Source organism: Leiobunum rupestre, chromosome 3 (genome assembly GCF_980474605.1).
Source record: "Leiobunum rupestre chromosome 3, qqLeiRupe1.1.hap1, whole genome shotgun sequence".
NCBI lineage: Eukaryota > Metazoa > Arthropoda > Arachnida > Opiliones > Sclerosomatidae > Leiobunum > Leiobunum rupestre.
Window position 1 is genome coordinate 33295496 of NC_143386.1, and position 12184 is coordinate 33307679.

The window sequence follows — 12184 nt, forward strand, 5'->3', positions numbered from 1 at the left end:
TGATATTGCGCCCCGCAGAATATTATCTTCCGAAATGTCTTCTAATAAATCAGTTTCAAGCGAATGACATTAGCGGTTTATACTGAAGAACACTTCTCTCGCGAGAAAGATATTTATATACTTCTGGTGCCACAGATAACCGCGACCTTGGCACTAATAATAATTAGAAAGAAGCACGTCTTAAACATTCTTGGTACTGAATACAACTAAGTTACCTTAACGATTCATCAACAAAAAAGCCAATGTGAAAAATTAACAAAACGTGCTTCTTCACATTGACAGTCTCGTTAGAAAAATGCAAGCAAAGATTTATGAATTAGCGTAATTAATAAATTATCCCTAGTAATCATCAGCTTCGTTCTGGATGAATCTTCATTGGTGATATTTGATTTTTTTTTATTTTCAGTTTATTTCACCAAAGCAACCGGACACTTGAGGTTTCGTTATAAAGGCAGGGTACACTCAATAGCTGAAACATTCAATTCGATTACTAAGGTGTATTCAAATTATTTTCGGATAAAATATTAAGGTAGTTTAATTAAATCGGTTATCTAGTTAACGCTTTTGGGATGTCTTCAGAACATTCTTTGGCCGCTTCCGTGGCAACGATTGATTCGACAGCGCCAGTGTTGCAAGATGAAACCAAACCCAAATTGAAGAAAGTGGTCTTTGTGGTCGGTATTTTGGGAGGCGCCCAATTCATGGTCTTCCTCACGGCCTTCGTACCGTCATCCTTCTTTCCTGATAAAGTAAGTTCCACGAAACCAGATATTCTGTATCGTGGTGTTACAGACTTTGTTTGTGGGATCCGCCATTTTGGGCCAATCATGATAAACAGCAACGATATCATGACTGTTTGTTAGTAGGCCTAATATTTTCTAGGTACAGGAAGAAAAATTGCATGTCCTTCTTTTATTGGTACTTTTTTGTAGATAGATAAGGTAGCAATAATATAAATGGAATATTTACACAATCAATGAGATCATTAGACTAAAGCCCAGTTCACACTATACAATTAATTGGGCCACTTAATTGAAACCAACTAATTGTAAGCAAGAAAATTGTACAGTGTGAACAGAAAAAGTTGGAACAATGGTTACAATATTTCTGTTCACACTATTCAATTTTCTTGCTTACAATTAGTTGGTTTCAATTAAGTGGTCCAATTAATTGTATAGAGTGAACAGGGCTTAAGTTTGAATGGGGCACTAGACAGGCGTGGGATAAATCAAAATTAGGATCTACGCTACCTGGCGGTTCAAATGAGCAAATCATCCCAATCCCCCTCACCCCTACCACCTCTACTAACTCTCGCCATTCACGAAGCAGTTTCAGGTAACATGTATTGGGGTTTATGCATAAGTTTCGATTTTTCACCAACAGGTGGATTAATTTAGCCAGTTTGGCCAGTCGCTAGCCAAACGTAAAAATCCAATTCGTTTCAAGCCTTGGGGGTTCCTTGATAGTCTATGATGAGATAAAGTAAAAAAAATTAACCAATATTTTTTTGAAAATCATTACCTACAATCACCGCTAGGTAAGGGGAAATGGCGAAAATGGCGGTGTCCACGTTTTGACCCGAAATTGAACCAATATAGAGCAAGCAACACGGCTAATGAATATCAATGTCTAGGCTCGTGAGAAGGGACTGACAGGATTGCAAACAGGATTTATCATGGGAGTCTTGCACCTTGTGGTCTTGATTGCCGTCTATATCGAGTTGAAAATGGTAAGCGAATAGGCAATCCTTGTGAAGACACATGTTAAGCTTCCCTCAACCTTCTCGCAATAGGTCATGAGCTATATCAGCAGTATATAATATATGCACCTCCCTACACTGCTTATTTTATTCGTTTGAAACATCTTCCTTGCCAAGCTCCCGCTCATATTTTTCAAAAATTGTGCGGGGTGAAATACGGTATAAATAAGATTATAAGACCATTAAATCAGGCAAAGATGGCTTGAAAAAGGGTTTATCCTTACGCAATATATTTCTTACATTTCACATAGTTATAGGCGAAGTAATAACTGTTTCAACGGTGCTATTCAAATATAGATCATCTTCATATAGTTCATACGTGTGTGTGTGTTTCAGATGCAGATCATATCTCCGAAGAAGCAGTTATTATATGGACTTATATTTTCAGGGATTGCTTGCATCGCATTTGGGTAAGGTTTTAACACAATGGACGCGAATTAGAAGCGTTATTTCCTAGATTATTTTCAACCATAAAAACAACCGTTTCGTTTTTACCTTTTAGGTTCGCTTACATGATTGAAAATAAAGTGGCGCTCTTAGTATTTCAACTTTTAATAAGAATCATCCACGGAGCGGCGCTGGGAGCTACGGACGTGTCTAGTTTCGTCTTAACCAATATGATTACCCCGATACAGTATTTGTCGACTGCCATGGTTAGTGGATTAAGCCAATTGAGTTTTTAAAAGTATATAAGTTACATATCCGGAAATCGATAAATCGAATAAACGAGCTAATTTCACTAACCGCACTGCCATCTTTTGGTTTAAAAGATAAATATTATTATTATGGAACTTTTCACAATAAAGGCAAACCTAAGTTGACGTCATATGTCACCGAGTTCATGTTGAGGCATGACGTGAAAGTACCATTCTCGATTGATTTTTTGCCTAACTGCGCATGCGTCGGATAGTATGGAAACTGGCTTATTTCCGAGCTGTCAGTAATACTTATATTAATATAGCTGCTTCCACGTGGTCCATGCTCTGATAAAGTTAATTATCAGAGCACCGAACGCTTAAAGAACCGTACCACAGGTATATCAAAAGTATCTGTTAGATTATTATAAAATTAATAAATAAATTAGCAAATAAAAAGTTCATTTAGTCTTTGTACCAGTTAGGGTTTTTTCAACTTTAGCGAACTTTTTGTCCCGTTTCGATCAGTTACACTATTTCCTACTCAATGACTAAGCCGATACTACCCTGTCACGGCGAATAGCCTGGCAGTCGATAAAATGGCGCTATCTCTAGATTTTTGCTAATTGCGACTCTTGGGATTCTACTAACTGCCCTTGCTTAAATGGTGGTTCAGTAAATACAAAATGTCGTCTTCTATGACAGTAATTTACAGTTGATGGAATCTATTGTATAATATCACCAAACTAAGCATTGAGGTTAACGGTAATAGTTAGTGTAAGGAGCTGTTGGCTCGCGTGGTTTGAAGGGTTTGCCAACACCCTCCTAGGCAGTAGAACCCGGCGACCTGAATTGATGCCATTATCGCTAGATGACTTGAGCTTAAGGTGGTGCCTTGGGTATTAGCCTAGCTGATTATTTAAAGGGTAGAAGTGAAAAAGAGGACGTAGGTGTAACCATAGGTTTTAAATAACGTTTCTTATAAGTGAGTCACACTTCGCATAGTAATGGTCCATTGAGAGTCGTTTCTAAAATGACCACTCATCTTTGGTGGGTTTCAGACATTAGGCCTTTGCCTTATCAACAACTCAGCATAGTGCCGGCAGACGAGGCAAAATATAATATTTTGTTTGTAAGTTGCTTAATTTTCTCGGTGGAGGAGCTTATAGAGTACGAGTAATTTTTTAGGCTAACTAACAAACTAATGTACTACAGTGTCCTAAACATAAAAAAGGGACACTCTAAAAGATTCGGGAAGAAATTGCCCTCATGGTAACTTGATAAAATGGGTCCCTTAAACTATAGTTACGCGACGAGCCTCAGAGCCCTTATTTACTTGTCATATAATTATAGACTAATGGCGTAACGTAAACCATAATTCTTATCGATTTGGTCTTCTGAATTTTAGGCCGTGTTAGAAGGTCTCTTCTCATTCTCCATTTTGGTAGCGGCGCCATTGGGAGCTTACCTTTTGCAGGTAAGACAGTCAATCTTGTAAATACTTCCATCACCGGCTTGGGAGTTAATTTACTAATGTTAGGTACCATTGCAGGCGGGAGGTTATCAGTCACCTTTCATCGTCGCCGGTGGTGTGTGCATATTGTACGCCATAGTAATTTACCTGTGGATAGAAGAAACGGGTAAGAATGCTCTGTATTTTTCGTCCGTTCTCCCAAATTTATAAAACTAACTGCCATGACTAAAATATATTAAAAATAACAAGCTGCGGGAGTCTATCCGCGAGACGGGTTGATGGCTCCAGCATCGAGTTTTAAAAGTCCAATTTCTTCATGGTTTTCTTTCTGACATATTCTGAAAAAGACTGATATTGTTTTGTTGTTCATAGAATACAAGGAAACGACTGGAGTGATGTTCGCTGTCAAGAACACGGTGACACCTCGAGTACTTTACTATTTATATGCTTTCACGCTCTACGGCGCTTTGTTGGCATTCTTCGCTTCCATGCTGGAGCCTAAACTGGGGGAAGTAAGTAACGCGATATCTAAATGTGGGGGAAATAAGTAACGCGAGACCTAAATGTGGGGGAAGAAAGAAACACAAGACTTAAATGTGGGGGGAGTAAGTTACGCGAGACCTTAATGTGGGGGAAGTAAGTAACGCGAGACCTAAATGTGGGGGTAGAAAGAAACACAAGACCTAATTGTGGGGGAAGTAAGTTACGCGAGACCTTAATGTGGGGGAATTGAAATTGCTTGTGTTTTGAAATTGGGTGGAAAGTTTTCGTGATTCTCTCGGTAGAAGCGCTGGCAAGCACAGATATTAGAAGAATGGGTTTTTGGATATGATTCGGTTCCTGTAGGTTATTTATTCAAGAAGAAACTACGCTTGTCACGAACGGGTTGCTCTTCCTTACACGGCAGTGATAACGGAGTGCTCTGACCTCTCCATAAAAAGATCTCGATTAAGTGGCTGTGACGAGGAAGTCCTTTAAAGGGGTCATGTCTACAGTCAAGGAAAGTTGATAGAAATGGGAATACATTATACTTATTGTATTAGGCATTATCGTCTGATGAAAATTACTAAATTGTGTTCTTTAGCAAATGCAGTCTAACAAATTTCTGATTTCTAGTTTAACTTGACGCTATCCCAAGTGGGATTAGTAATGATGGTTTGCAACGGCGTACAGACCATCGCCTTCCCCATCTGTGGACAGTTATGTGACCGTACTGTAAGTTAGAATCACACAAAGTGGCCAATGATTTTACTGAAATTGCCCATGTTGTATCATTACAGGGGAAGTACACCGCCGTGTCCATTACATCTTACGTCCTTGTCATTATCGGCATGCTCATGTTTGGTCCGTTTCCCGGATTAGTCAGCACGTTTCAGTAACGAATTTTTTACTTTAACCTCAATATACATTATCTTTCTACTTTCTAAAGATATTTGTGGGTCTCTTTCAGATATTTCTCTGTTTTCATCGTGTCCCTCATAATATGCGCCATCGGAATGTCCGCTCTTTCAGTGTCAGTTTTCTTGCAATGCAAGATTCAACTCATGTAAAATACCAATCATTTGTTTTACCAACTTAAATTCCTAATTTGTATATTAATCCTATAAATGACAGAAACATGGGCTTTAATGAAAACATAGCTGGAAGCTTGGTGTCCGTTTCGTATCTGGGATTCACAAATATAGGGTAAGTACGGGTATATAGTATATCTGGAATTCAGTTTTATTACTTGAAATTATTAACAAGTCCACGTCTAGCACGAGGTATTTAGCGGGACAATCATACACTCAATAGCCCTCGAAACGATACACATATCGTATACTCGCTACTAGGAGTGATTATTCAGTACATTTTCTATATACCAAGTCTACATACTCGCAACTAGGAGTGATTATTAAGTACATTTTTATATACCAAGTCTACATACTCGCAACTAGGAGTGATTATTCAGTACATTTTCTATATACCAAGTCTACATACCTGCTACTAGGAGTGATTATTCAGTACATTTTCTATATACCAAGTCTACATACCTGCTACTAGGAGTGATTATTCAGTACATTTTCTATATACCAAGTCTACATACCTGCTACTAGGAGTGATTATTCAGTACATTTTCTATATACCAAGTCTACATACTCGCTACTAGGAGTGATTATTCAGTATATTTTCTACATACCACGTCTACATACTCGCTACTAGGAGTGATTATTCAGTATATTTTCTACATACCACGTCTACATACTCGCTACTAGGAGTGATTATTCAGTATATTTTCTACATACCACGTCTACATACTCGCTACTAGGAGTGATTATTCAGTATATTTTCTACATACCACGTCTACATACTCGCTACTAGGAGTGATTATTCAGTATATTTTCTACATACCACGTCTACATACTCGCTACTAGGAGTGATTATTCAGTATATTTTCTACATACCACGTCTACATACTCGCTACTAGGAGTGATTATTCAGTATATTTTCTACATACCACGTCTACATACTCGCTACTAGGAGTGATTATTCAGTATATTTTCTACATACCACGTCTACATACTCGCTACTAGGAGTGATTATTCAGTACATTTCCTATATGCCACGTCTCCCCCAAGAGATATGTTTAAAGGAAAAGTCCAACTTGCTTAAATTATTATTTATAGTGAAAAAGCATCGTTTAAAACAGCGATAAAAATAATATATGATACAATTAAATGACAATTTAAATACAAAATTTAAAATTAAATTGTTTTATAATGCCGTTTGTGTGGACAGACATACTTCCGAACCTATTAGCCGTTTTTAATGTAGTATGACGTGTTTCCGAAATGACTACGCGATTGGCTATATTATATCAGCTGACCAATCAACCATAAACCTATACAGAACCACGGCCCAATGCACGAGCTCGCTCCGCGAGCGCTCTGCTCGCGATCGTGTTTGAGAATGCCAGATATTCCGAAAAACCAACAATTAGGCTGATTTTCTTCTCAATTGGCGTGAAAAATTCTGATTCGTAACCAGCTACTCTTCTACGTCTTAATTGGTGAGCGCACATAATTCCAATGCTCTTTATAATAATTATTAAACGAGTTAATTGTAAATAGAACCATATAAAATTGTAACAAATACACTCACTCGCTAATTGAAAAGCCGTCTGCTGCCACTCTACCATTCAGAGGCTCAGAGCCAATGAAATTTAATTTTAAATTGACGTCAACTCTAACTTTCGGAGCCAAGGAGAAGCAAATTCAGGACTTTCGTCACAGCCGGCTCTAAACGAAAATGGCGCCACCCTACTAGTTGTTTTTATATATTATAGAAGCGTAAATATATTTTATTTGAAAGTTTTTAAACAAAATGAAAATTATTTAAAAAAATTTAAAACTGGGCCTTTAATTTTAAGTTAAGTTTATTTTATCTTGGACTTTTCCTTTAAAAGAAACTTCTAATTATCAGTATCATATTTAATTACTAGGAATGATTAAACAGATTTAACGTTTTTGTCACTTGGAGCGCTGTTGATTGACCTTTAATAGGGTCAAACGTCTGTAGGAGATTTTATTCTTATTGTTTTACGTAAAATCGGCAGAAGATTCAAACAAGATTCTGTTAAACAACTCACCTGAAGAAACTTCCTATCGTAATATATAGTGAGAGGGAAATTAAGATTTTAAAAGAAGTGATCACAGTCCTCACAATTGCTACCCAGAATTTAAAAATGTTTGTCTCGATAATATACTAAAATATTATTATAAAAAAAAATAGTATAAACATGGTGATCTTGACCTTGAGAATGATGATATCGATCTTTAGAATCGCAAACTTAGTCAACCCAGCTTTAGTAGACATGGAAGGGCTGGCAGATCCCAGGCACCAAATGAACAAAAATACAATGCCTTAACTGAATTGTATATCTTTTATCGCTTATCAGGATGACCTTGGGCGACTTTCTGGGCGGATTGTTCATTGACTACATGGGATACAGATACGGCGCTGTGCTCTGGGCTGTGTTAATGATATTCGGGGTATGTATGCGTTCTAAGACAATGGTTATTCATACCAGAAGTATATATTTAGTGGAATCTATTGGCCCCCATAGTTCTACACTTTCGGCTAGTGTTGCAAGAAATCCAATTTTTGGCGAAAAGTGTAGCGCAAAAACACTTACACCGGAAACTATTGGTCACTGTTTTTGTGCTACGCTTTTTAGGCCGTGGATCACCCTTCTTGAAAAACAAAAGAAAATATACACTAGGTGGTTTCTTTTATCTTGTTATCGGGCTAAAGGTGTAGTCTTTTAACCCTAAAACGAACTATTCGCCAGTTTCGGGGCTGAGAATTATTCTACACCATAAACTATTCGTCTTGTCCAGGATTTTAGGGCTACTCTTTTTACTCCTTCTGGGAAGGAGGTGTGAAGAGAGTAAATCGAATTTTGTCGTCTGCTAGCCAGAATGCATCTGCTAAAAAGGTCACAGACAGCCATTTTGGAAAAACAATTTTTACCCCGACTTGACCTATTCGTCACCACAGAATTGGAGTACAATGACGTCATAGGGTAATTACTCTTCTTACCCTACTCCGAAATCCCAGAACCAGCGAAACGAAACCACGTACTGACGCGTTTCTATGACCCAAAATGACGGCTTTCGTAACGAGCATTTCATCTCACCCGAAAGTGTGTCATTTTTAACGTATTAATCGTCTAAGATTTTGCTTCTAAAGATTCGAAAAAGGTAAAACAAGTAGTTACCTTTCATTAAAGGTTAGTAGTTGATTTTATAAAATAAAAAGTGGTCTTGCCCAACTTGTTAAAATGTTGCTCTTACGTCACATAACACAGCTCTATTAGTATATTTTGCGCACGAGCTTTTTGCACACGCGCTAAAAAATATATTCCTCGCTACTGTAGCGCGCGCTCCTAGCCTTGTATAAGTAAGAGACTGTGAGGTAAGAGCAACATTTCAACAAGAAGGCCACGTTAGTTTATAAAAATAACTATTTTCGGAACTTTCTGTATTTCAAATAGAAATTAGACCAAAAGCGAAAATAGGCCTTGGCTATAATTACACTGGGTTTGGGGGAAATTATTTTGGCTATAATTACTATTCGCTTTAGTTGCGTGTACTACACCAGAATAAAACCAAAAAGTTTGGACTAAATTTTCCAATTCTCTTACAAGTTAGTGTAGCCGCTAATTATATATCTTGCGAGCATACTAATGTTGTTTGCTTGAGACATGTATCTTCGCAGAAACGTTTTCGAAGACAAAATAGTGAAGGAGGGGATACGTTATTAGGCAGCCCCAGCCACCCCTCGAAAACGTGTAGTGGCCACTTTTAGGAGCATTATCTATACTACTACAAATTCCAAGTACACGTTTTGAGAGGTGTATTAACCAGTCCATTACAGTTATTTTCAATTAAAATTATATTCGTAGCTTGCTCGTGGGTGTGGCTGGTGTTCGTTGCCATGGTAACGCGTCTAGGTTCGCCATGACATTGAGACGCACATAGTGGCCACGTGATTATTTCGCAGGATCGTGTGGCGTTTTGCCCTGTGATCTGTGACGTGAAATTAATGTCATGGCGGCCGTTTCAAGGCGGAGCTTATTTATGACGTATGCCAACGACGCTACGAGCAACCACCGAATAAGTAACTATAACAATGGAGTGCAATTTTTACATTTCGCGTCGAGTAATATACGGTTTGGCGAAAAATCTAGTTCATTTTCCAGGTGGTTTGCGACCTACAATGTAGATGAATATATCTCTTCTTGTGGCGCAAAATTAGCCTTAAATACACGTCATCTTTTGAGGAGTAACTAGGGATTTATATAGAGTTGTAAGTCGGAAAATTTCATTATTTACCCAAAAAAGGAAAAAAAAAAGGTTTTTATTCCATTATAGTCTAATATTGTTCGCAAATTTAAATTTCGCGGAATTTTGTGGGAATATATACAGACGTTATATTTGATAAATATCAATTTTTATAAACGCTTAAATGAGATCGATCGATTGAAAACCAAAATCTAGCGTTTAAAATTGGCAGTTTCGGTTTGCAGTCAGTTGAAAAATGATCGTATGCACAAGCAGAATTATCGAAAAATGCGTATCATAAAGTAAGTCGTTGGAATTATTACAAGACCCAAAAATTAGTTCGAAAATTATCGACGTTTACGATAATTCGAACGTCTGGCAATGCTGGGACTTACGTCGTAAGTGATAGGATTAATGTCTACTTTGACTGTAAAGAAAATTGTAATAGCACTAACGAATATGCCACTCAAATAGGCTATAGTTGTGTTCACATTCAACGGAAAAATTAGTTATGGATATTACCCTTACCAAAATTACGTTTCGAAAATAAAACCTTAAAAAAGACTTATTCAAAGCCCATAATAAATCATGAATAAGTCTCCAAACTCCAAAACTCAGACTAAAAATATACTTAAATCTAGATACAATCAAGTTTTATTTACGTTTCTTTAAGCTAGCCTTAAAGAAGACTCGTTTTTAGCTCTATTTAAGATCTTGCTATGAGACCTAATTTAGATTTGTTTTTTGCGGTTTGTTTGAGACTTGATTTAAACCCCTTTTTCCGTGATTTCTGGGAGATTTGATTTAAACCCAGATTTTTTATTTGTAGGGACCCAATTTAGTCCCGCGTTTTACTATTTGTGGGAGACTTAATTTAAACTTGTTTTTTGCGATTTGTTTGAGACTTGATTTAAACACTATTTCCGTGATTTCTAGGAGATTCGGTTTAAACCCATATTTTTTAATTTTTAGGAAACTCAATTTAGACATGATTTTTGCGATTTGAAAGACACTGCATTAAAATTCGCTTTCTGTAGGAGCCTCAATTAAGACCTGTATTTTACTATTTGTAGGAGACTCTATTTATACCTGCGTTTTACTATTTGTAGGATACTCTATTTATACCTGCGTTTTACTATTTGTAGGAGACTCTACTAAGACTTTTTAATGCGATTTTTAGGAACTCGATCTAAACTCTGGATATACTGGTAAATCTGCCGATATGAGTACAACCAGGGTGCCCTATATGTGAGCAGTCCACTGTGATTTATAGTTAAATTCTTCACCAGTTATTGCACGGTCCGTTCAAATCCAACGTTAAAATAATTATTAAACACTGAATCAAAAATGACTACTATGTTCAGCTGCCATGCTGGATTGCAAGTTCTAAAATCTCCAGACTTCATGGCTGGCTCTAGATGCTAGGCTACTTTTAACTCAGCTCAGTTTATTTACACACTCATACGGAATAAATTTTACTTGAAAGGAAATATCCTAGTTTAAAAATTTATATATATTTATATTATTTAATATACATAAAAATTTTAAACGGTTATTTTATTACAAATATTTTAGGGTTTCAAGTGAGTTGAGCTTAACCAAAATTAGCCAGCCCATCCCTTATGACCATTTTGTAACCAAGATTTCAAGTTGCAATCCATCATGGCAGTTGAACAATAAGCTTTTAATAACCTGTTTAATATCAAACTTAAGTGGCCATTATATTTACGATTACTTTGATTTTAACTTCAAATTGTAACCTCTAAGCAACTTTCAAGTCCCCAGAAATGAATCTCCCCATATGAGACTAAAGTGAAGTCTTAAATGACTCTTATTTTAATCTAAAATTGTAACCCATAATCAACTCTCATTTAAGCCTTTTTCAAGTCCTCAAAATTGAGTATCCCAATATGAGACTAAAGTGAAGTTTAAATAACCCTTATTCTAATCAAATATTGTAACCCATAATCAACTCTCATTTAAGCCTTTTCCAAGTCCCCAAAATTGAGTCTCCGAATATGAGACTAAAGTGAAGTCTTAAATAACCCTTATTCTAATCTAATATTGTAACCCTTAATCAACTCTCATTTAAGCCCTTTTCAAGTACCCAAAATTGAGTCTCCCAATATGAGACTAAAGTGAAGTCTTAAATAACCCTTATTCTAATCTAATATAGTAACCTCTAAGCAACTCTCAATCAAGTCTCTTTCAAGTCCCCAGAAATGAATCTCCCCATATGAGACTAAAGTGTAATCTTAAATAACCCTTATTCTAATCTAATATTGTAACCCATTATCTACTCTCATATAAGCCTTTTTCAAGTCCCCAAAATTTAGTCTCCCAATATGAGACTAAACGAAGTCTTAAATAACCCTTATTCTAATCTAATATTGTAACCTCTAAGCAACTCTCAATTAAGTCTCTTTCAAGTCCTTAAAAATGGGTCTCCCCATATGAGACTAAAGTGAAGTCTTAAATAACTCTTATTCTA

The 12184-nt window shown here is 36.7% G+C and overlaps 1 protein-coding gene across 1 annotated transcript; it reads left to right on the forward strand.

The window, feature by feature from the left end:
- The first annotated feature begins 569 nt into the window (after positions 1-569).
- On the forward strand, positions 570-10945 carry LOC149951535 (MFS-type transporter SLC18B1-like). The gene is made up of 13 exons (XM_090169578.1): positions 570-749; positions 1634-1729; positions 2096-2169; positions 2262-2412; positions 3803-3871; positions 3947-4034; positions 4241-4380; positions 4985-5083; positions 5149-5243; positions 5319-5414; positions 5483-5554; positions 7806-7899; positions 10874-10945. The coding sequence occupies exons 1-13, from the start codon at positions 570-572 to the stop codon at positions 10943-10945; spliced, it is 1326 nt and encodes a 441-aa protein (XP_090025704.1).
- Positions 10946-12184: the final 1239 nt, after the last annotated feature.